A 27057-nucleotide genomic window follows, 5' to 3' on the forward strand; every position below is an offset into this window, starting at 1 on the left:
TGAAGAAGTTCAATCATTTGCGTTTGAAAGTGAAAACAAAAACACTTTGACAGAGAGAGAGTGGAAGTTTTCACAGGGAAGGAAGAACTCATGTGACAGATCTCTGTCTCTCTTCCCACATCCTTTGCTCCAGTCATCTGTCCACTCTGAAAGACAGAGACTTTGAGCGGCCATTATGAAAATGCAGTATGTTTTTTTTTCTTTTTTGGTTTTGTTTGTTTTCCGTAGTCATGGCAGCGGTAGGTGAAGTTAGCTTGTGGCAGGTGCCTGTTGGGTCGACCCCCGTCTTTGAAGCTGACAAGCGCTCAGAAAGAAACACTCTGAGGAGTTTGGATGGTTCACTTTCACACACCCACACGGGCACACGCTCATGCATAGGGAAACCAAGCATGCACACACACGCGCACACACACACACACACACACAGACACAGACACACACACACACACACACACACACGGTAAACATGAGCTAAAATACTAAGTATACTGGCAGGGGCGGGCTTGCCTCGAAGTGTTGAATTCAAAGTTGATTGAGGCCTGTCAGTCTGTCCTTAAAATGATGCTATTATATATGAGGAGAGTCCTTTTTTTCTGAGAGAGAGAGAGAGAGAGAGAGAGAGAGAGAGAGAGAGAGAGAGAGATGCAAATAACACCTTGTTAGAGAGCTAGGCCAATAGCACATCCAGCATTAAAAGGATTAGCACAACACTTTAAATGAAGCTCTCGTGTGCGTGAGAGAGCACAGAGGAAGAAATATGTTCATGCAAGACAACAAATAGCGAACAGCGACACATACGTTTGTCTCTGCACTTCCTCATCGTTAAACCTTCGCCTGTAAACAAACTGAAGCAAAGGTCCAGCATGCCGGGGCAAAAATGAATAAGTAAAACAAAAAGTCACACATGCACATAATTCATGTGGTGCTGTCCATTTGACTGCATGTGCTGCTAACCTCAGTGCAGTGAAGAGGTAGGAAAGTGGCCCAGCTCCCTCTCTCTCGCTGCTCCAGCTGATTTGAAGTGAATGAGTCTCTCATTCTGTACGCCGTGTAAATATTTCAGCAGTCCAAACGCCTGCGCTAGGCTTAGCCACAGCGCTAAAATGTCATTGACCATTAGTGCTAACCTGCCGCTTCAGCTTCTCAGCTTTATCCTTTCTCGCTTTTTGTTTCTCACAACTTTCCTCTCGCTCCACTCCGTGTGTGTTATGCATGTAGATGTTAACCATGGAGATATCGGCTGATGTGTGATGTATATTAAGATTATGAAGAATAGTTCATTGTGAGAGCTTGAGAGGCAACACTTGGGGTGCTTTCACACCTAACCTGTTTGTTTGGCTGGGTGTGAACAAACTCCTGTTTGCCCGCTTGGTTCGAATGGTTTGCTGAGTTTTGAACGCTGTCTAAACAAGCATTCTTTAAAAAAAACTGTATGCAAGTTATTTGTTATCCATGGCTTTAGTTGAACAACGGAAGAGATGAATAGATGAATTAGTGAAGTGCTGCATGACTTAATGTCAGTCACCATGATTTTGATTTCCTTTATGGGTTAATGTAGAATGCAGCACCTGTCATGTCTTCATGTATAATCCCAGTGTTTTTTTTTTGTTTGTAATCAACGAGTGAAAACAACAACTGGAACTAAAAGGCAACAATACTTCTCTTTTCCCCTTGGTGTGGACCAAGTTAACAAAACTACAGGTCTCAAAAATAAATATTCTTTAGGGCTGAGCGTAAAGTCAGTTTTTCGTTGTACTGATTGAAAGGTGTCCGTGGCTAAGAGTATCAAACGCTGGCCTTGAGTGCTTTCTAGGTTCATACACTTTTTTATATGTATTCTTTGATCAGATAGCTTTGAATATAAAAATGAAGGCTCTTTTATATGAGCGAGGTTCTAGTATAGCTGCTTTGTGAAGCTGAATTTTAACATTCATTTCAAAACCTGTCTATATTCCTCACATGAAGGTGTGATAAAGGTATTGTAGACACTGGCATCAAAACATTTCAAATGATATCCAGACCCAGTTGTTGTTGTTGTAATACCACTTAATTAATTATTAATACTAATTATATTGTTCACATATGACCTCCAGAAGCTTGTGTTAATCTTGACAGTTGATGAGATGATGGTTGAGTTGAGCATGGGCAATATGTCTTCAGAGGAACACATAACGGGATTTTTTTAAAGGTATTTAAAGAGAGTATTTTTGCACAGGGTGAACAAAAAAAGCAATAACAAAATACCCACTTATTTTAATAATTTTCTAACTTTTCTTTTCTGTCTTTGAGGCGCACAAACACACACCCACAAAACACACAGAGGATGGATCAATTAAGAGAACAACAGGTCCGGCCTGTCAACTGAGGCACAGTCTGAGTTCAATCGATCCAGAGGCAGATCTTATTGGTGTACAGTCTATTTGGGTTGTAACACACACACACACACACACACACACACACACACACACACACACACACACACACACACACACACACACACACACACACACTGTACAGACACAAACGCTCCACAGACATAAACAGACGTGAGTCATAAGCTCTAGGTAGGAATCTTTTATAGTGGCTTTGGTCCGAGCTACTAATCCGTCTCTACCACATAGATGCTGTTCTGGGAATGTCTGTGTATGAGTCGTGTGTGTGTCGGTGTGTGTGTGTGTGTGTGTGTGTGTGTATGTCTGTGTGTGTGTGTGTGGGAGCAAGTGTCTTTGGAAAATATCTAGGGAGCTGATGGATAAAACAGGCTCCTTTAAGAGCCCCAGTTCTGCGTTTAACCTGCCAAAGATTCACAGTAAAATAAAAAAGACGAGGAGAACATGGAGGAGATGAAGAGGTGGTGGCGGCTGAGAGAGATATGAATCTGTCATATCCGCCTTCCCTCTCTGGCTCTCTGCTGGGTTTAAATGACCGCCAGACGCTTTCACATCAAGTAGCTCAAACAACTGGAAAGCGATTTTATTGGTGACGCACTTCTTTCTCTGTCCAGCAGTGTGTTTCCCAAAAGTGTTGCTGCAGTGCTAAACAATAAGTAACAAAGAGCCAAACCACCAGAGAGGTAGTTAGAATTTGAGCTGAAATCCACCTGACTGCAGTCACTGTGTGCTAATGAGGAAACTATTGTGATGTAATTTAAATACGTCTATCCATCAAAAAATGACATAAAGCCTCATGCCAGTGTTTGGAAACAGACGTAAATAGTGTAAGCTAGACCATATAGGGTCATTCTTTACATTGGAAACACTGTGTTAAAGTATTTCAAACAAAAGGTTCAAATTCTTGCTTGTGCTGGAGCTTTCCCATGGCCTTTTTCGACTTCGAGCGTACTTCATCACAAAGTTTTGAATACGTTGTGTTAATGTTTTGCTGTTGTTAAGCGCCGACCCCATTTACTTCAATTCATCAAGAATTTTCTCAGATTTCTCAGATTCTTCTGATTTCTTCTTCATTCAGGTGGAAAAAAAAAAATCTTTTAGGGTTCAAGGAAACACAGGGCGAGTAATTTAAATCCAAACGGCCATTTTATTTCTCATGTGGACTGTCACATAAAAAACTAAACAAATAACATAATTTGTCCAAACTAATTTGAATGCAACATTTGTAGTCTAATCCTCATGTTACATTGTACTGGTTCTGTTATTTGTGGTTCCTCTGCTGTCCAACTTCCATTGTGAGACAGTTGCAATTTTAAGGCAGCAAACTTAGCCTTATCTTAGCCTTAGCTTATCTTCAGACATTCAGCATGTCTTGATAGTTTTCAGTAAACTAGACTTCAGTAAGACCTTTTTTTCTTTTTTTTTCTTTTTTTGCAGTAGTTTATATTTTGAATAAAAGTGACCCTCGCGTGTGAAGGTCGAGGTACGGCGGTGACCTCAGCACATCCCTTTTATCTGCAGTCCAAGCAAGCTATCCTGTCAACAGGATAACGTTCAGACTGTGTGTCTCGGCAACTTCCCCTTTAAGATTTTGCACGGTATTAGTTTTAACACCAACTCTCGCTCATATTTTGTGCCACTCTCTTTTTGGGCCACTTCAAACAAAATATCTCCAACTGTGTGTGTATATGGTTCTGTCTGACGCGTGTCCTGCATTTGTTAAAGTGATGTTCAAGTCTGTCTGGTGTGCTTTTGCTAATTAAAGCTGAATTATTGATACTCTAGTGAATTATTCAGGGGGGGATAATTAGCTATAGAAACAATGGTAAACCCAGGTATAGCTGCACAACAGAAAAAGAGAATAGGGATGGAGAGGGAGAAGGGTACGGTATGGCCTTTATTCTTTTGGATCTTTGCCAGCCCTCGCTCTCTACCTCCCCCCTCTTGTTTCATTCCCTTTCCTCCATGTTTATATCATTCACATAACTCTGTTGCCTGATGTCTCTGTCCTTGACTCTGCAGTGTTCATCTCTCTCTCAGTTGCACCTCTTCTTCTGTTCCTCCTTCCATCATCCTATCCTCCCTCACTCGGTTTCCTCCTCCCTTACCTCCTCTTTCTCGCCTCTACCTGCTCTTTTCTCCTCTCTCCTGTGCCGCACCCATGAGACTTTTCTTCTCCCTGTTGCTATGACATTAGCTAGCTGTAGCCGTGTCAGGCTCGTCTTGAGGGATGAGACTAAAGAGCTAAGTCTTGCTCTTTTCATTAATTACTCCTCCCTCTCTTTCTCCCCGCCTCCCTCCCTCCTCCCAGCCATGTTCCCCTGTATATCACACCCTGCCTTGCTCTCCCTCCCTTTCTTTTCTCTCTCATCATTATGCCTCTTTGTCTATCCCTCTGTCTCCTCCTGACTCTACCTATCTTCATGCGTGCATCCTCTCCCTCGTGTTCTTTCTGTCTATCTGTCTTCATCTGGCAAAAAGAGGAGGAGGAGACTGAAGGGACATAACATCACACCCACATCCTTCTTATGAAATTGTTTGGATCATATGGAAGCCGACAGTACTCCACCCATTTGCCTCTTCCTTTTGTCATCGTCTTCCTCTTTTTTTGGGGCGTGAATCTATATAAAGTGATGCTTCTGATTGTAAATGTGTCGCTCAATGCAGCTGAGCACACACATGCACACTGTATAGTTCTACAAGGTGTGTGTGTGTGTGTGTGTGTGTGTGTGTGTGTGTGTGTGTGTGTGTGTGTGTGTGTGTGTGTGTGTGTGCGTGTGTTTGTGTGTCTGCTTCTGTGTGTTGGCCTGGGCTTGACCTTGATTACAACAGTGACGGTGAGGCTCCTCATTAGTGCTGGACTGGAGGAAACAGTTGGGTAATGAGGGAGCGGTATTGTCCTTAGGCACACAAACACACATGCACACAAACACACACATACATACACGCGCACACACACACATACATACACACGCACGCGCACACACACATTCATACACACACACACAGATGCCAATGCACCACTTTGTATTAGTGCTTGCATGCACCTGCTGACACCTGCGCTTATGCAAGATCTGATACATAAGCCTCATGCACACACACACACACACACACACACACACACACACACACACACACACACACACACACACACACACACACACACACTCCTTCTGAGTACATCTCAGTCTCATGGCCCCCCACTCAGTTGTCTCGCCTCACCTTCTGTTTAGTGTTTTTTCTCTCCCACACACATTCTGCCTCTTTCCCCCGTCTCTGTCTTCCTCTCTCTGTTCTGCCCACCAGGCAGACCTCGCAGACCTCGCTGCCCACTGAGCTCCTCCGGGCCCCGAGCATCTCAGTGTCGCCCTCTGGTGGTAGCGCTCAGAGGAAAATGCCTTGAAATCTCCACACGGACTTCCATTCACAAAATGTCTCGGTCTACATGAAAACATGAAAGTTGTGATGCGACTTTGATTGGATTTGTCAAATTCCATTGATTTCCCAGAAAAACTACTCTTTTTATTAAAACTTGTCTAGTTAATTACTGTATATGTTCAGAAAAGCCTATTGTCGTTAAATGAAGAGCAACCCAAAACAACATGTTTCACCTCAAGATGTCACTCTGATTCATTTCCCCTTATCTCAATACTAATTACTTTTTGATCAGCCACAAAATTACCTTGTACACACTCATAAATATGATTTTGTTATTAAAATCAACTTTCAACATTTGAGATCAGAATGCGTGCAACTGTTTCGTTTTACTGCTGTCCTGCATTTTGCAGGATTATTGCGTTTTAGGGATACTTTGGGTGTTTTGAAGTGGGATTGATTGACTTATTCCCATACAAAAGAGAAGCTCACCAAAAAAAATCTATATTTGTGTATGTGTGCTATATTTAGAATATTTTCACCACTTAACCTTGCAGTCAAACGGTCCTTTCCAATGAGGAACTGACGTGAAAGTGAATCTTATTGATGGATATTTTCAACCATCGGATTTACAATATGGATAAGTTTCAGTTATTTATTTTTAGGTGAGTCTTTTTTTAAGTTGCTAAAACACCTTTTGCTGCTGCCCCGTCCACTGCAGTACGTTACTTTGCTCCCATGTCCATCCGACCGCCACCCACTCCAGCTAACACACTGACTATGAATGAAAACCTCATACAACCCCACTTCAAAAGAACTGAACAATCCCTTGATATGGGAACTACTCTATGTCCATTTTGAGAATTCAGCCTTACATTTATGGTTTATGGCTTTGAGAGGGAGCAGCTCATGTTCACACATATTGATTGAAATTCTCTGGTCTATGGAAATAACAAGTTGGAATTCTTAATTTAGGTGGTGTTCTGCTTCAAGTGTTTATGTGTTCAGTACTGTTATCACTCCTATAGATAATATTTTTTTTTTTTTACATATTTCTTATGAATGCACCATTCGTTGCCACTTTGAGGCCAAGAATTGCTCGCTACACTTTAGGGTTAGTGTTAGCAGCTCTGTGCTGCTAAATGGATTGAATCAAAAGATACTTTCCCGTTTCAGCTGTAAACCTTCTGCCGATGTAAACTCTATATGTTTAATGTGCGAATGGAAAGCTTGACATGGATAGCAACAGTAACTAAGGGTGGTGGTGAGAACGGTCAATTCCTCTATGGATTTATGCCAGATGTGTGCACATAAATTTAAATGAATTGTAGCGTGATGTTGAGGCTATTTGGGCAGCGGTGTGTTATTCACTGTGTCACACACGTTCTGCGTTATAGTTTTCCCGCAACTGACCAGGTCTTCCCTTCACACACACGTTTTGTTTTTCCCCTAAAAGGTAGTTCATCTTGCATTCTCTTGTGTCTGTGAGCTCTGCATGTCGTTAGCTGTACAATAAGAACGAAAGCGAGAGCGAAAGAGAAATAGAGAATTACTTACTGGAAGACAAAGAGGCTCTGTGGTCCTTGTGGCCTTGGTTCACTGACGCTCCCATTGATTGCTCCAAACGGCTCCAATATGCTTCATGCACCAACCGTCTGCATCCACTCCAGCATACTGTATATAGTTGACGCGCTTTTGTGGAGAGAGTTTTCATTGTGTTGCAAAAGAAGCACTGACAGGGTATTAAGAGTCTCTTTTTTGCATTTTATGTCACAGGAAGTAAAGTAAATATGGTGGATACACTCTTGAATCTGCTGTTTTAGGTTTTTAGAAATATAATGATGGAGGAGCTCTCACTTTTAATATACTACATGTCAGTTGTATTGCTTAAGTACAGCAGGATTTGTTAAATGAAAGGGTAAAACATTAAAACATGTATACATTTATAAACGTATAGTCTGTAGCTTCTGCAATGATTAGTAATACAACTGATGAATGACAACAATTTGTTATTGAAACTGTCTGTCTCCTACAATGTAATTATTTCCATTGGAATAATGCAGGACACTGGATTTCTTACTTGGAATACTAGTCGGAGGCCTCTGTGATCTTTTTCTGTTGGAAGCATGGATACCTTTTTGTACAGAGATAAAATATATCATAATATATATATATATATATATAATATACACACATATATATATATATATATATATATATATATATATATATATATATATATATATATATATATAATATACACTTTTAAAGCTGGTGATTTTGTGCAGATGCAGTCAAGGCGCACATGGACGGGAATGTTTGTATCAGATGTGTACATTTGTGTGGACTGAGAAGGCTCTCCCTTCTCCCTGTCTCTTCAGTCTCACTTCTCCCTCTCCATATATGCAACAAGAGTCTGATTAATTCTCACAATTTTCCCACTTTGATTGCTCCCCTCAGAAGGAATGCAACCAGAGCCGTCGATAATTCAAAAGTAGGTGAGGGACTCTCTGCCTCACACGCTGCCTTCCTGCGTATCCACTTCCACAGAGTTTTGACAGATTCCAGTGGAAATGAGAGTAATGTGTAAATAAAAGAAGCAGGAGGCAATGAGACAGGTTAGGTAAAAGGAGGGTTAAAGAGGGATAGGAAGTGAGCTTCAGTGAGGCCCCGACTGTCAGGCAGATTGTTCCACAGTGCAAGCTCTATCATATTATGGCTCTATCAGCAAAGGTGTGGTTACAATATGGCTTTATTGTTTGTGTCTAACGAATGGAGACAACAAACAATAAACGGGCTGTAGTGTAATCGTTCGGGGGCAACACCTTTATGCTGGTAAATTTATGTCCACTAAAAGTGCTTGTTATTTCCACTGACCAGCTGGGGTTGTCATCATAAGTGTCCCAACAGAGAAATAAAGCCTGTTTCTTACCTTTCGCTTGATCCGTTCTGTTTGTTATGGTGTGTCTCGCTTTGGAAGTCTTGTTCTGAAATCTCGTGTTGCATCCACATTGTCGAAATCAGCTCGACCTTCAGCCATGACATTGAAAATATGTTGGATAACACTGAGCTACGCTTTCTGTACTCCAACACAACAAACACTGAACCCACCGCCACTCTCCTCTCCAACTTTCACCCACATTGCCACCGTTGCCTTCAAGTTACGTGACACAATAACAAGCTATAGGTAAAGAAAAAAAAAAGTATTTCTCTGTAGTGTCCTTTCTATAATGTTGTCAGACACTATCAATCTGTCAGGGGCAAAAACAAGCACTTTGTGGACATACAATGAGCGATTACATCACAGGCTGTTTAGCGGCTACTGGCTGCAGGGCCTTCGGTCAATACAAGACCAATCTCATGAATTGTTGTCCCCATTAGTCACTTAGACACAAACACATGGGGCAATAGGGTCCAGGTAGAAAAATACCAATGCTACCCTTTAAACCAGAAGTGCCCTGTTTGAGACTGCGTTGAGAAACACATTGGCGATGTAGAGCTGTAAAAGTTACAATAAATCATAAATCGTATGTGTCAAAATAAGAGTTATGACCTTTGTTACGGAAGTGTTTTTTAAGGTCTTTCATAGAGTTTGAGGGGAGGTGCAAGCCTAAACCTACAGAGAATGCTCGCTTTTGTTACGCTATCCAAACCTAAAAAAGATGCCTACTAAATGGCACTCAAAACATCTGTCGCATCACATCTTCATTGGTCAGGTTATCAGGAATTTTTGATTTCTGTCAACATATTTCACGGGCTCTCTAGATGCAGGACCTAGATAACAATCAGAAAACCTTTGGATATAATACCTTTCTTTGAAGGCCTCATGGTGGCTTCTTGTTTGTGGCAACTTAAAGTAATTGTAAAAGCAATTATTTCAATGAGTATGATCTTTTCTATGTAATAAGACTTTAAGTTTACTAAACTAAGTTTAATAGCTGGCACTACACAATGTATCTTACTGTGTAGACCCCTTATCACTTGGAATCCAGCTTCTGTGCCGAATCACTTAGCCGTGTGGAGGACGGAGACCTGAAATGAATAATATCTGATTTGTAGAAATTTTGAGACATTCTGCTGTGATTGTCTTTATGGTAATGTAGGCCTTCTGATAGTAGCCAAATGTAAAAGGATTTTCTGGGTATCATTTTTGTTACAAAAAAGGAGATGTCATTGTATGATTATCCGACCCAGGATAGAGCTCTCGAGTATGGTAGGGACATAAGGAACACAGTGTATGGGCACATGGTGACACCAGTGCTTATAGAAAGACACATGTTGATTTTACACCACAATAGTGCAGCAGGGAGCCACTAGTCACACAGTTATACCATCACACGTTACATTAATCACCACATGCAGAGAGAAATAAATCGAGCAGTAGTCAGCAGTGGATGCCTATTTTGGCAGTTTACATCAAAAGTTACACTTAACCACAAACACACACACACACACACGTGTATCATACTTCCACAGGTAGCGTGCTTCGCTCTGCTAATGAAGCGTTGTTACAAAATCAACAGGCAAGTTAGCCCAATCCTGCGATCCCTCCTGGTGGCATCAAGAGACGAGCGTTTGCATTGTGATGTTGTGAGGGCACAAGCACACCTTATAAGCGCATGTTGGTTTCTTTGTCCACATGTGGGGTCAAAAGGGTGGAGAGCAGTGGGCAGTTCCCAGTTATAGCAAACGTTTGATTGGCTCTAGTTGTGCCCTGACACAATTTGATTGGCTGTCAGATCCAGCAGTCACAGCAGTTGAGCAGGTAGGGGAGGGTCTTCACTCTGCTCTGTTGCTAGGTTACAGGTATACCCAATAGATGTGGAGATATAGAGATAGAGTGGAGATAGGGATGGGTGTGGATCTGTGTGTGTGTGTGTGTGTGTGTGTGTGTGTGTGTGTGTGTGTGTGTGTGTGTGTGTGTGTGTGTGGTGTGTGCGTGTGCGTGTGTGTGTGTGTGTGTGTGTGTGTGTGTGTGTGTGTGTGTGTGTGTGTGTGTGTGTGTGTGTGTGATTGTCAGAATCAGGGAGTGGTCGGCAGGACTGAGGGTCAGAAAGGTGGAAGGAAGAGTGAGACCGAAGAGGAGCGACAACAAGTGAGAGACACAGAGAGATTTCTTAAAAAGTGAGAAGAACAATTGAAGTGTATTGTGTTTTAGATCAGAGTCTTGTTCATACAGACAAACATAATTGATTGAAAACCCAAAGTGACAGCTTATACAAACAATTGAAATGTAATGAATATGGAGAGATGTGAAAACGGCAGAATTGTCTCACTTTTATTTTGTTGTTTTTAAACACGTATTCTTCATTTTTAAATGTTTGTAGGCTACACAACCTAGATTACCTCAACATGTCATGATCTTTCCACTGAATTCCTCAAAATGTACAGGTGGAGGGATGTAGTTATGACCGGCCAGCAGATCCCAGGCCTGTGGTCGGTTTATAATTCATTAAAGTGTCGTCGTATTAATCAAAGACTGCTTTAGACAACGCTGCTCTGAGAACAGCTGTTCTGCTGCACTTAGATTGCAATCATAGAGCGGTCAGTCGCCACTAATCGGGGTCATTTATCAATCCGGAAGACCACACACACAAACGTGAACGCACAGAAATACACTCACACTCAAACACACATACACACACATACACCCTGATCGATGGCTGCGCTAGACCGGTAAGAGGGATTGATGGGCGCTTAGCTGGTGCTCTTTACGTGTGTGTGTGTGTGTGTGTGTGTGTGTGTGTGTGTGTGTGTGTGTGTGTGTGTGTGTGTGTGTGTGTGTTGTGTGTGTGTTTGTGTGTAAAAGTGTGTGTTAGTCTGCTTGTAGTCAACATGTATCTCGACCAATCATTTGTGTTGCTTTAAACAGCACGTGATGGGTCAATATTGCATTGCAGCCGTCAATGGGAGTGGTTGACAGTGACCAATAACATTTGGACCGTTTTTAGAAGAAAAAAATTGCTTTATTCATAAAAATATGTAATCAGGTATGTGCTTGAAGGGTTATCAAGAGTTCTCATGGCTTTTCTTTTACGTGAACATAACATATCACGTTTAGTTTCTCTTTCCTCTCTTTTTTTAACCCACCTCTTCACAGGTGTGTACGAGGAATCTGCACGATAAGCTGTTATCCAAAACACACCCTGGAGGGTTGCAGAGATGTATGTGTGTATCTTTGCAGAAATGTATAATATATTCATTAAAGGTGCTGCATTCCATATTCAGAGCATTAATATAGAAGCAAACAACGATTAGTTATGTTAAGATTCAGTGGAGTAATGTCGACCTGAGCAGAGAATGCAGGTCTTGTTTTGTCAGGATCCTGAATTTGTTTATTATGGAGATCCACTTATTCCCCAATTTACACAAGATAAAATTAGGATTTCCGAGACTTAAACAAACATTTCCTCAGAGATTGTCTTCGGTGCTCTGCCCCAGGGTCTGTTTGGAGTTCTGAGCTTTCCTTAATGGCATTTTGGCATAGTTGCGGATGCTCTAAATGTAACACAGCATCAGCCACCCTGAACCTTCCACTGGGGTTGGGGTTGGTTTGATCCAACAATATATCAGCTTGATGTTTCACAGCCTTTGGCGCTCTGCAAGCAAGCTGCCACCCTCCATAGAAAGTACAGGCCCTCTGCTAATACCTGAGCCACACAAAGACAGCAGTACAGACCAAGTGTGGATCTCTCTGATGATTCGATCTTGTAAACATTCCCTCCACTTGTCCTTACTCCTCCATGGTGGTCAGGCCAAGAACAGTTGGCTGTCTGAGGAAGCTGTCAGACTGCTCCGAGAAAAAGAACGAAAGAGTGAGACAGAGAGGAGAGAGAGGAGCTTTGCTTTATTTCAGTACTGACTTGATTATGGGCTAAATCACTCTCTAATTCATAAATTCCCCCCCTATATTTTTCCTTGAAGTTGTTTCCATCGGTTGATCCAACATTCCTTTAAGACTTTTCCTCTAAACCATTCTGGTTTCCACTGCTTCTGTTTCATTTTCTTGTCTGTAATCTCCTACTCTTGTTAATTCTCATCTGTCACTTTCAAAGTCTTGAATATTTACCCACCACTTCATTTACCCATCACCTCTTCCTGGCTGATTATCAAACACATCTCGTAACTGCTCTCTAGTTCCTTTATGTTTCCCTTCCTCGCACTGCTCATTCATAATCTCCGTTTGGACAGAAACCAGAGGGATGGAGCTTTTGTCCTGATTAATAACAACAGAGATTGGGAGCGAGAGAAAGCAAGGGACGGGATACTGAGGCAGCCTCCTTTTCAAACTGTCTGTCTGGCTGGCGCTCTCTCTGTCTATCCGCCAGACTGTCAGCGACTGTGTTTCTGTGTGTGTCAACGCTCTCGCTCTGAACCAAAATTTCCACAGATCATGCGGTCAGGCTTGCCAGATTTGGCTTACTACTGCTATTCTTAGGCCCGTGCCACGCATAGTCTAAATAATATGACCTATGCTCTGTTGTCTTTTGTCTGTCTTCTTTTTCCAACACCTGGCCCTGTCTTTACTGTCACACATTTAGAGCGCCTCTTTCACTTCGTGTTGTCAGAAATGGAAAGAGACGGATAAAGGGAGGGTGGGATACTAATGGAATTGTAAGGAAAAAAATGAGGGGAGAAACAAAAAGAGATGGAAAGAAAAATAAGGAAGTAGAGAGCATATTATTTGGCAGCAAGGAGGGGATATGAGGACGGAAACACAGAACTAGTTGACCAAAGTGCACCATTGGGTCTCATACTATAAGTAGGACGATTTTCCTGGAGATAAAGGGCTAAAGCCTCAGAGTGGTGTTGTGGGGAACTCACAGAAGGCCGTTCCTGTTTGGTGATGTCTCCTCTTCCTTTGACTGATGCATTTTTACAGTTTCTTTTTTCTTTAGAGTGTGTGTCAGAGAAAGAGAGAGAGAGAGAGAGAGAGAGAGAGAGAGAGAGAGAGAGAGAGAGAGAGAGAGAGAGAGAGAGAGAGAAGTTTAGCTGACGTACTGTGATAAAAAAATAGGTCAAATATGAACAATTTACAAATGAGGTGGCGAATGCAGGAACAGAGAAACCGAGGGTGACTGGGACCGGGCTACCATGCATGTGTACGTATGCGAGGGTGTGTAGGTGTGTGACCTTTCTTTGAGACCACTCTATGTAATCAGCTGAGCAGGGTGACAGGGATGGGGCTTCATCGCTAAGTCCTGCACGGCTTAAATCACAATGGCATCTGGCTTTTACACACACACACACACACACACACACACACACACACACACACACACACACACACACACACACACACATTTATATGCATGTGTGTGAGTAGGTTTGAGCCACTGACAGAGTAGAAAAAGATATGATAAGGTTTATGTATGACAAGGCCTCCCTTCTTTCATGTATTTATGTTTGATATATTGTGTTTGTCACATCGGATTTATCCTCTTCCTTGTTGCATATCCCTGATTAACATAAAATTGGGTAATCGCCTCGCTCTTCAGGACATTAATCAAATAATTTAATTCACTTAATTAATCTGTGTTAGTACGTTACCTTAATTGCAGTTCTCTCCCTCTGCTCTCCACCTTTTCTCCTGCGAGACTAATGCAGCGCAGTGCCAAGGGTCACAAGTGTCTTCATATAGCTTCCCTGAATGTTTTGAATAGCTTTGCTTCATGCCGCCTTCATACATTTTAGATAAATCTCCATTTTTTTTCCAGAGCAATATTTATAATCCAAACACAAAACGTGGCTTTCTCAGAGCTTAGCGGGGGAGCATAAAGGTACAATTTAATATTTACAGTGACGTGTCCTCTTAATCCCTCTCTCTGAAGTGTGTCTAATTTGTCAAATCAGCCTTACTACTATTGTACGGGCCTGCTTCTCTTATGACTCAAAGGGTGAATGGATTGGAGGCTTACACAGTATGAGTGAGTCACTATCAAAGCTATATTTGTGCATGGATGTGTGTGTTTGTGGTTGTGCTAGTGTGACTGTGTCTGCCCTGTCGGCCTGTGGATGTGTGTGTGCAACTGTGTGTGGAGGTAGCCAGCAGTAGCAGGGTTATTAATCAGATCAAACACACACATAGTGACTCCAGATCAGACACACACACACACACACACACTGCTTGTGGTGGACTGAGCTGAAGGGCCCTGACCGGGTGTGACTTTGATCTTTACCACAACATCCGCTCCTCCACTCCAACACGGCTTTTCTGCTGCTCGTCTGTCTCACGTGGCTTTCACGACACTTACTCAGGACTTGAGTTACTCCTTTCAGATCCTCAAATAGAGCTTGATGTGCCTTTAAACACAGAGGATCCTCCTGTTGTAACTGGACTCTGTGTATGTAGAATCCACATTTGGCTATAGGTCTCAGAGGGAGGGTTGTGGTTAGTGTCACCATCTCAATGGCCATGACAGGAATAATAAGTTGTGAGCGTGTGTGCATGTTTTCTTTGATAATGAGTCCAATTTGGATATTTGGTTTCTCTTCTTTAATCTAGATGATCAATTACTCTGATGTAATTTGCATCATTATTCATTATAAGAAGGGTTTAAATTGATTAAAATAAGAACTGAAATACATCTAACGACTCAACAGTAAGACGTCTTTTTGGCTTTGCATTTGTTTGTTTATTTGAGTCTTTGCAAAGCAGCAAAAGTCAGCATTTTGACAACATTAATAACAAAGTACGTGTTTCAGTTTCAGTTTTTTTCTCCAGACCATGTTGACTGAGCTTTTAAGACATACAAAGCACTGTAATGAGGTTAAGTCAAAATGCATTAGGAATTATGGGTGTGAACGGACTGTGGGTGGGTGGTGAAATTGTTCATATTAATGCCATACATAACAGCATATTTAAACTTAGTCCTGGTGGTATCTAACCATGCATTCTTAGACATTACCACCATCACAGAAGATCATAAGTGAAAGGGGGTTTGTTTGTAGCGCTCAAAGCATTGAACTATTGTTCTACATGTGAAAACATCAGTGTGTCCGACCAGAATATAAAATGTAAATATAATCATAACGTTCATTATTTAGGTTATTTAAGTTATAGAAAGGGGTAGCACCTTATAAGGGTTTACTTCAGCCTCGTCTTTTTCAAACCTATATTTGTATGTATTTACTTTATTCAGAATTTGCTGTATATGTTCACTCTTCATTTTATTGATTTAAATTATGATTTAAATTGAAAGTTATTGTTTTTTCAGTACATGTGCAAAATAAATATATCGATAAAAATAAAAGAAATCAAGTTACTCCAATTAATACCCAATCATTTTTGACACCATTAGCATTCAATTCAGAAACTTCTGTTTATGTTGCTACGCTCAAGCCATGTTTCCATCACCATGTTGTTTGCAGTTCATGTTGCCTCTACTATATGCACACGATCAGATGTTACGGTGACAAGGAGACACAGACCCAGGAACAGTGAATATATAATATGAATCCATATGAACTCTAGGCTCAGCCATGACGTGTTCAGTTAGATGTGCACTGACACTTCCTATGTGTGTGATGTGAACATCTTTTATAATCAATGAAGATAATGATGAGATGCAGAAGGCAACTGTGTCAGATTTAAGTGTCTCATGAGAGGAGTGAAGCTAATAAGCTACATTTTAACATGTCAAACCTAATAAAACATCTCCAGGCTCATCACCCAAAGGAGCACAATGAATTTACTGTAATAAGAGAGCAGCAGCTAGCAGCTGATGCCACGGCGATCCCTGAACAGGCGAGTCATCGAGTAACGCTAAATATAACAATTAGAGGAAAGTCATAGCAGCAGATGAAAAATCAAGAGGTTTTTTTAAATATCGTTACAGTGATGTTCTTGGAGGATCCATTTCCATAGTTCAGTTTCAGAAATAAGTCATCAGAATGTGTTCACTGTTCAAAGTAATAAAGGTACAAATTATAACATGTAGGTTCAGTCATTCTGCAAGGTTCATCTTTGATAAAATCCCTATACAGTATTGGTTTGGCACTGCAGGATAAAGCTTGACTGATGTTGCCCAGATGCTGTCACCACGGCGCCTGGAGCTATGAAAAATCTTGCGGGACTTGACAGTCGATGGGAAAATAACGAGCTCAATTTAGGGGCCGTCTTAAAAATGCAGGCAAAAGTAGCAAAGGGAAGTTTTACCAAGCTTTCACAGTAGTTCTGTTTTTTCTTCTAGAGGTGCTGTTAAACTACAGTTCCTTCTTTCTTTCTTTGATTAATTCCGGTACGTTAACTCCACTCCGACCAGATACATTTTGCATTACACCGGTTCCAACAATGGGTTGTCACGGTTGACCTTTACAGCTCATCTGCATGTGGCCCTGAACCCCACCCTGTCTTTGAATAACCCAACGGGTGTTGCCACATTAAGGCTGCTGGTGTGCTGCTGATGAGTGTGAATTTCTCTCAGTAGTTCTGGACACAGTGTTTGGACAAGCCTCTCTGTAATCCCCTCGACCGGGACTTGGCTGCTCCTGCTTTAGAGGAGATGAAGACAATGCTTCTCACTATGGAAATGCGGGCAGGCGCTTTGATGCTTTATGCACTTTGGCTTTTTCAAAGCACTTGTCCAGTTCTTCTGCTCCCTTGCACCTTCCTCTCTCTCTCACCCTCCGCCCCCACTATGCCGGCTCCAATCGATCCAACCATGTCTCCCAGTCCCACATGTGTCATCTTTTTTCTTTGACACAGCTCTCCTCTCCCCGCTGCTTGGTATTCTGAGGTGGAAATGCATGCACCATCGCAGATCCATCAGCTCCGATCGGAATGCCGCACCACGGCTCGGGGAAATGGAGGGATGAGAATGGTGGAGGGAGAAAGAGAGGAGAGGGGCGGGGAGGGAGGGAGTGTGAGAGGGCAGGTCAGTTGCATGTCGACATCCTTCCGGGACCAAAGCCTCAGGCTGGCAGGGAAAAAGAGAGATAGAGAGGAATTGCAGAGGGCGAGAGTAAAGAAAAAGAGCACCTTTTTTATTTCTGAGGGGCCACTTTTGTTAATACCCATTTCCTTTCAAATCAGCCTCTCTGAGTAATTGAAGAAGCACACAAGTTATTTAACTCAATTTCCCTTAGAGCTGAATAAGTAGTAAGCGAAAGGAAAATAATAGATTTTAGAGCCAAGGTGCTCTCATAAATTAAAACCTCTTATTTGTTAAGTTCAGGCTCCACGTAGGTAAAGTGAAGACTTCAAGGATAAAGATGTGTTCAGCTCCCTTCTCTCATGACTGCACCTCCCACAGTGGGCTCCTGACAGAGTCAAAGGACTAACGCACATTTTATATCTGTTTTCTGTTCTATTCACATGAAGTCAAATTCATGTTATTTATAGGTGTTTGAGACAGCTCAACTCACTGCAACAGAAAGAAAACACATGCAAATATGACAAATAAATGATAAAGCATTTTGCCCACTTTGACAACACATATGGCAGCAGTTAAAAAGAAAAAGAACACACGCAAAAAATAACAAAACATTAAACTTCAAAAGAATAAAAAGAAGAGCTACAGAGGAAGGATTGCAGGACAGACAGGCATTAGGTGGAGGTTCTGCATGGGAGACGGATCATTACTAGAATTACAAAATAGAGAAACTGTTTTCCGATAAGTATATAAAGTACATATCATGAATATTCAGTGTAGTAAATCAAAAAGAGTGCTACATGTTTATCCTCTCAAAAACCTCTTTTCTGTCTTTGTCTGAAGATAATATCATCTTTTTTTTACAATGAATCTTGCATATTTTCCTCCATCCCTGAAATATATTTGTAGAGTTTGACTTTACTTCTGTCACTATGGAATCAATATGAATTTAGGTTGTGGGTTAAATGCGATGACAGATGTAAGGTTCATATAGACGGACCTTTATAGCCGGTCATTGTGCCCCAGGGTGGCTTTTCTGTCTCTTTTAGCAAAACTGTGAGAAGAAACCTTCCACAAGCTTTTCATCACACATTCCTCTGCATTTTGTTTCACGATCAGCTCACTTTTCTCTCTTCAACTCTCTCAACATCCCTTCCTTCTCTTGTCAGAGCGGAGGGAGAAGCAGACAAGCACTGATCGCATCGATGTTGTCTCTCTTCATTTATCGCTCTCTTTCTTTTGCGCTCTTCCTCTCCAAAGCCTCTCCATCCTCTCTGCGTGTTCTCCCCCATGGCTTCCCTCTACAGCAGTGCGTTGCCTTGGTAATTACCAGTTGTCTTAAACAGACAGATGGAATAAGAGAGAGTGACGGGCAATTTTCCCAGTGCCTGTTTTCCCCGTTTATGTGCATGCAACTCCTTTTTGTGTGTGTGTTCTGTATGCACGCTTCTTAACTTCTCTCCATCTCTCTATCTCTTTCGCAGTCTCTTCTCTGCTTTCACTCTCTCCCTGTGAGTTTGCCTTTGTGCACCTGTATTTGTGTGTGTGTGTGTGTGTGTGTGTGTGTGTGTGTGTGTGTGTGTGTGTGTGTGTGTGTGTGTGTGTGTGTGTAAGGCGGATGTGGGGAATTACCTGACAGAATGTGTTAGTTCAGGATGGTAGTGGGACCGTTTCATCTCCTGCTGTGTGTGTGTCTGTGTGTGTGTGTGTGTGTGTGTGTGTGTGTGTGGGCAATTTTTAGATGTCAGTTGTCACTCTGGACCTGTGACCCAGGAGGGATCGCTGCTGTCCCGTCCTCTTTCCTCCCAGCATGCCCCTAACAAAGCAGTGGAGTAAAGACAATGACTATTTCTGTCTCCAAAAACTGTCAGGGCAAGAGAATATTTGAAGGGTGGATGGAGAAAAGAGCGAAAACAAGGGAGGAGCAGAAGCTCTGTGTTTTGTGTTTATACGAGCGACTGACATGCATTAACATGGTGGCAGAGTTCACCTACAAGTATTCATGTCATCCAATTAATTTTCCACACTCTCTTCCAGGCTGGTATGATCAGGATGGAGCAGGAGGAGTTTTTTATCGAGCCGGTGGAGAGGGGCGACAGAGTGGGAGACGAGGAGGAGGAAGGTGGAGGAGGAAGGACACACGTCGTCTATCGCTCCTCTGCCGTAAAGAAAGCGCCCATCAGCAGCCCGGCGGCAGACTACCACTCCAGAGGTCAGTCTGACTGAGCCCCCCTCCACTTTTACACACCCTTCACTGATTGCTGCACTCTTCAGCTCTGTGTTTTATTTAACTCCATCTACCTGACATGTGGAAATAATTTTGACACTGACTGCAAGCTAAGTCCCGGATGGTTCATCCTGAAACCTACAGACTTTTTGTTATCATGAATGTTCTCTGCAGTACATCTCACCACGCAGACCATACTCCCCTGAAGTAAACTAGTATCTCACCTGCTTATATAATCAAACATGCAAAGACAGCGAGTCACAGCGTGAGCATACCCTTCTGTCAAAAGGATTACACCTACACACAATCAAACGCATCCTCCTGTCACTGCGCTCGTTTTCCACTGAGAAAGGAACGCCATATGGAGACGCACGTGTTTGATTGGTAAGGTAACACCCTCTGTATCCTTTATAGAATTATACACTGCCTTGGCTGCCTCAACAATTAACAGCTGGCACTCATTGGTTTCTCATCGTCTGCCTTCATTTTCCACTCCACGGGTGAAATAAATGAAGTGAAACAACAAGTAGGGCTATTATTTTAGAGGAAGCATAATACTTGGAGTTTGGCACAGTGTGTCGGCTCCGGGATATCAAGGAAGGAAGATAAATGTGTTTTGAAATTGGCTTTAAAGCTCAAGGTCTGAACACTATGACGCAAGCAAAATTATATTTTCATCATACGAGTTCAGTTGTATCTTGTATTAAACTCAAATTGTGTGTCTTTACACTGAAATTTGAAAATCAATGTTACCTTGTTGCAGTAAAATGAGGTTATTCAATTTACTTCAAAGTAATGTCACATGACGTATAAGTGTTGACAGAAGAGGAATTTAATCAATTTAATCATATATCATATATATATATATATATATATATATATATATATATATATATATATATATATATATATATATATAAAATATATATAATATAATATAATATAATATAATATATATATTAGATAAACCAAAGGGACAAAAATAATTCTCTGTCATTTTTTCCTGCTGCTGCTCTATTTCGGTAACAGTAAGATGAATGTGTGAAAACGCATAGAAACATATGTGCTTCAAACTTCTATTGCATGGAACATTTAATGAGCATGGATAATAAGATTATGGAAGAGCCATGTCTTAATATCAGCACATATGATCCACTTCAACTCCTAATACCTAAGACATTCATTCAATAGATAACACATGACAGAAACATCAACTAATGTAAAATGAATCAGATATATTGTTGCTTTAGTTTTATATCTATAATATTAAGGGTTTTATTAGCATTGATTAATGGATGTTTTTGTGAGAAAGAAGGACATATTATTCATTACACCTAAAATATACAGTGCAGATATTTTCTTTTGTTGACTTAATTTTTTATCTTTTGGGCATGTGAGTATTTTTGTGAAACAAAAAAGACATACCAAAATCAAAATAAAATAGTAAATAGGATATTCAGTATAGTCAATGGTGATTGAGCCTATACATTAATGCAGTCTATATATTTGCACTATTACACAATGGTGGTGATATTCCCGTCAGAAATGCTGTGTGCTGTGTTCTCTAGTGAATACACACAAATATTTGAACTATATATACAATTCAGAAAATGTAAGGCGCATGTTTCAACAAAAAGTCTCCAGACTGATAAACTCTGAGCTCTGAATCACATTGTTGCAACTCAAATAGAAATTCAACCGGGACTAAAATCTTCAGCATCAGCCTGCAGGAAAAAAATAAAATGATTTCTTAATAATTTTCTCAGGCTCGTGTCAGAAGTGGCTGCCCAGTCGCCGTGATTGATCTGATGCCTACAAGTCAATCAATCGTGACTCAACCTGTGCAACCAAAGCAAAAATATTCTCACCGAATCAAGTCTCCCATGTTGTACAGGAGCGAGACGAAGCGCCTTATAACAAGTGTATCACAATAGATGAGATCTGTGTCTCCCTATTCATAGCAGTTGACTCAAGAATGTCTAATAATATACAGAGAGAGAGAAAGAGAGACAGAGAGTTTCCATAGGAACACCCAGTGAGGACAGACTGCATTAGAGTAACACAGATCTGCTCCCACTGTTACTGATACCTGGCAGTACATCCACACACACACACACACACACACACACACACACACACACACACACACACACACACACACACACACACAGGATGTTACCACACGCAGCTTACACAACTCCCTTGATCATACATTTACACTTCTGAACACACATACGTGCTGCATGCACACAGACGCGCAGACACACACAACACGTCTCACTGCTCCTTGTTGTCTTTGAATCTTTCTATCTAATGAAGAGTGGGGTGCAGATCAATAGCGTAGGATAGAGCAGGCCACAGTGTGTGTGTGTGTGTGTGTGTCTTTGTGTCTTTGTGTCTCTGTGTGCGTGTATGTATGGCGTGGGCATGAGTTCTGTGGTCGTCTGGCTTTGAGTGCTGGGATTTTCAAGGCCAAGCCGACAGACAGACTGACAGACAGAGAGACGGGCAGACATGTGCTGCTCCCAGCAGCATTTGATGTGGATATTTCTCTTCGTTTCTCTTCTCTCTTTCCTTTTTATGTTTGTCTTAGCTATTCTAGACCACAGCATTATGTAAACATAGGTTTACCTTCCAGTTCTTACATCATATCACTGTAAAATCACAGCCATGTGGATGCATAGGATGCACATTATAGGTCCTGCTGCCATTACACTTATTTCCATGTGAAAAAAGAAAAGAACAAAGAAAATGTTGTATTCCCTCATATTGCCTTTCTCAGACAATCACTCCTCCCCGTAGATCAATTAGGGACGTTAGCGAATTAATTAATAATCAATCAATCATCTCTGGACATCTCCTTTGCCAGGCATGCTAAATTCACAGCCAGTTATTGCATGTTGGACTCATTTCCTGGCTAAAGACAGAAAGTTATATTTAGCAAGGTAATAGAGGAGCTCAAGAAGGAGAAAAAGAGAGATGAATAAGGAGCGAGATTGATCGGTTTCTTACACCATAAGCTGAGGAGGTGTGAATCAATGTCCTAAGTGGAGAGAGCAAGCTTTATTATTAATGTGGCACACTCGTCAATTAATCGCTGCACCGATAGAAAACGAAGGATTGGCGTTAATTTTTTTTGGGGCGGACAAAGCTCTGTCCTTCAATCCGTCTTTACTTCGCCCCTTTACAATTACATTTTATCTGTGGTTTTCATCAATGTCTCTCGGTTCTGTTATTTAGTCCCCCCCCCCCCTTTTTTGGGCTACTGGCTTTCCGTGCATCTTTTTGCCTGAAACAAACTCTCGTCTTGACGTCTGCAGGCGCATTGAAAAAAATAATTGTTTAGGGTGGACATTGAGGGTGGGGTTTGGTATTTTGCTAGCGGAAGTGTGTGTGTTACTTTAATTGTGTGTAGAAGCACGCGTGTGCGTGCCAGTGCAGTGTTGTGTCCAGGGTACTGAGACTTACCCAAACAGATGGACTACCAGCGGGCTTTTTCCCCACAATTCCCCTCACCTAGTCTGCTACCTGTACTAAAATCCCACAAAATGATTTTACATAAAATTCACAACTTTTCTTACTCTTTCTTGTTCAGTTACGCCTTTCAGCACGACAGAAGCAACATGCTAGACTGTTATATTTCGGTAGCATGGTAACTATCATTCAGCTTGCGTACAGGGTTATAGGATTGTGTTACAAAATGCAGTCCTTTGCTGCTGACTGGTTTTCATTGACATTCAGAGATCTGTATTGTTCTCAAGGCAGAAAGGTTCCCTGCAGCCTCCAGGGCAAAGTGATTTCAATTAGCTGGTGGACTGACACTGGGCGGGTCTATGAGACAGCTACACAGAGCTCCATGCATCTGTAATTGTTTCACCTCTCTGGTGCTGCTGCTCTGTGCTGTTCTTGTATGTTTTGTGTTGTGTGTTACTGATTTGGGCTAATGTGAGCTGTTGTTAGGCCACTGCTGTTGTGTTGGTGGTGTATGCTGATACAATGATGCGTCTGCTCGGGCCTGAGCTGAGAGGAAATTGGAGGGGGTCAAACAGAGGCCAGTGGGGGCTCCCTCGAGAACCTCTCTCTCTCTCTCTCTCTCTCTCTCTCTCTCTCTCTCTCTCTCTCTCTCTCTCTCTCTCTCCCTCTCTCTCTCTCTCTCTCTCTCTCCCTCTCTCTCTCTCTCCCTCTCTCTCTCTCTCTCTCTCTCTCTCACTTTCTGCCCTCATTCTTTCTCCCCATTGCTCTCTCTTTGCCAGTGTGACTCAAGGATAGACATATGGTGCAAGGGTTTTAAGAGGAGACTCGTGACTAAGCACTTAGAGATGTGAGCGCACACACGCACACACGCACCTCATAAATGGCCTGAACTCATCTTCAGTATGTAACAGGGGGTCCCAGTAGGCACTTTGCAGTACAACGTGCCTCTTGTTGAAATCCCAAATAGTGTGACACTCTTCTTATGTCCTTATGAGGCTTATTTATGAGATTGTGCTGAGAATGTCCTCTAAATCCTTTACTTTGGTCCTGCACTACCACACGCTGGAGGTACATTGAAGGGAAATTCCTAAACCACAATGTAAAATGCAGTCTGGTGTAGGAATGCAGAGATGCAACTTTTTCAGATTCCCAGACTTTGGATGAGTCTGCCGATAGCAAGTACCAGTCAGATACCAGCTGGTTGCCTCACTGTGTGGAAGGGACTGTGATCTTCTTCTATGTAAGGCCACATCAGGCTTAACTTAAACATTGCTTTCCGAACTTATACAAATAAATACACTGATAATATTGTTATTTATTATCAGAATAGTAACAGTCTTACAGCAACAACTATTAACATGAATTACAATTAAATTGTAGACTTTTAAGCAATAATTACAATTCCATTATAAAAGGTATTACGTATAGAAACTTTATAGAATTGAACTGAATAGATCGGCCACGTTGACACCGATACCTGATCCAGCTTTTTGAGTCAGTATCTGTTTTGGAAGAGAAAACAAAGGTTAACATTAAAATGATTACTAAAACAGCCAATTCGGTGATGACTTTCTCGACTTGCTGTTGTTGTGCGACACAGTTTCCCGTTGTTTTGAGGGATGATTACTGACTTTTGAGGTGGGAAAGTGATTAAGATAATCACTTTCAGGTAATTCAATTGTTGTTCAATTCTTGTTTCCAACCTGTCTGACCACTTTGTAAAAAAACAAACAGGAAATCACACATTTCATTTCTTAACTGCAAGATTAATGCCTCTCTCACCATTTCCATTATCTAGCCAAGTTCCCTGATGTAACATATTCCCATTTCAGCACAGTCTTCCCATTTGCCTCAAAGCAAAATTGTCTGTCTGAATAAAACCGGGAGTCGTCTGTAATGAGTGTCTTTAGGCTGGTGTTTTGAGCTCTAAAACCAGTAGTTTAAGAGGGGAATTCCTTCACAGAATATATATATATATATATATATATATATATATATATATATAGAGCCTATGTAAACAATGGCATCTGCCAAGGCTTTTCTGTGGCGGAGCATTTTCTTCAGAAACATTAACATCAGTCAACCATTATAGCGTGGATAAATATGGGTTGTCCAAAATGTAAGTATACTCTATTGAGGAAAGGAAGGTGTTACTTGGAAATCATTCAATTAAGACTTTCACAGGATCCAGTGTGAGAAACTCTACTCTCTACCCCAACATGACCCCGAAAGAGTTCTCAAATTTGGATTCTAAACTTTTAAATCTTTTACCAAAATATCAGTGTAATTTAATATCCCTAACAAAAACTTTTATAACAGTTTTGACTTGTTGTGTATTCATCAAATACAACTCTCTATAACAAGATAGTGTTCTCAGATCAGCTGGTTGCTTTGTTTTGGCCTCATTGCAGCAGCAGCTGAAGCTGATTGCTGGTCAGCAGAACAGCGGCGCCACATTCTGTTTCACAGCTTGCATTTTGCACGAAACACGTGTTTTATGTATGTAATAATGTGTAATGACATATACTAATATGGGTGTTATATTGGGCAGTAGGGATCAACTTTAGATCAGCAGTGTGCATTAGTGCACACCTGCATAAGCACACGCACACAAGCCAAGCAGAAACATACACACTCAAAGGACCAAGCACATACACTGGTGCAAGCATACTCTCACATGTGCACACACACACACACACACACACACACACACACACACACAGATACAGTATTTACTATATACTGTATGTGGGAATGAGTGCTTGCCCAGGTGTGCCTCTGGGAGGAAATTACAGTGTTAGGAGGGGAAGTATTTCAGCAGCCAGCTGCTTCCTTTCTCCCTCTCTGCGGCCACTGGTTCCATCCCTAGAGAGCACGGCTGGCTTTTTACCACACTCAGCATATGTGTCTGTGTGTGTGTGCACAGTCATGCATTTTGGCATGTATGGGTACGTCCCTGTGCGTTTGCAGGTTTTATTTCTCATGACTGACTGACAGCATGTGTGCGTCCACCAGTGTGTTAATGTGTGTTTTTGTCCGTGTGCCTGCACCGCATCCCTCTGTGTGTGTTCTCCCTCTGGCTCGTCTGACTCCTCACCTGCTGGTAAGCTCCCAGCAGGCCCCTCCATTGAGCCATCACTCAGCGTGCCACAGCGGTGCCTTTAAACAGAGCAGGACTCCCGGGATTATAGCAGGGTGCGGCCGACCTCTGCTCCAGTCTGCAGCCACCGCTGCCGCAATGACCCACGCACAGTCTGTGTGTGGGTTTATGTCTGTCTGTGAGACAGAGCGAGAGTATGCAAGGAGAGGATGGGATGGAGGGGAAGGGAGGCCTTCGAGGGATGAAGGACTGCAGCGTTATTACAGACTTAGAGATTAAGAGAGAGTCACTGTAATCATGGTGATCATAGTGACGTAGCAGTAAGCCTTGGTGCTGCCTCTGATGTGGTGGTCATTTTTTCAATAGCAGACTTTTGATGTCGAAATCCTGCTCCATAACAATGTCTGTGTTGTTGTGTTTCTTTATATTTCTGATGAACATTGTGTCCAGAGAAAAGGTTTGTGATAACAAAGCATTGGTCCCAATCTGGAGGACTTTAAGAGGCCGCAGGATGATTACTTGAATCGAAAATACTGGAAGAAAGAATAACATTTTCAGACAAAAAAGTAATATCTGTAAAGATCTTTTTCAAATGGTTCCTTTTCTTTCAGTCCAGTA

General features: G+C 41.7%; 1 protein-coding gene across 1 annotated transcript in view; it reads left to right on the top strand.

Annotated features, from left to right (window-relative positions):
- Positions 1–27057, top strand: part of LOC306746285 (A disintegrin and metalloproteinase with thrombospondin motifs 2-like) — a gene marked incomplete at its 5' end in the record, with an annotated part of 105295 nt that overhangs the window by 29308 nt on the left and 48930 nt on the right. The window contains one exon of the mRNA XM_079229182.1: positions 19676–19850. Within this exon, the coding sequence (XP_079085308.1) occupies positions 19676–19850 (175 nt within the window). The remainder of the gene's footprint in view (positions 1–19675; positions 19851–27057) is intronic.

Source organism: Taurulus bubalis, assembly GCF_910589615.1.
Source record: "Taurulus bubalis genome assembly, chromosome: 13".
In the NCBI taxonomy this organism is placed as follows: Eukaryota; Metazoa; Chordata; class Actinopteri; order Perciformes; family Cottidae; genus Taurulus; species Taurulus bubalis.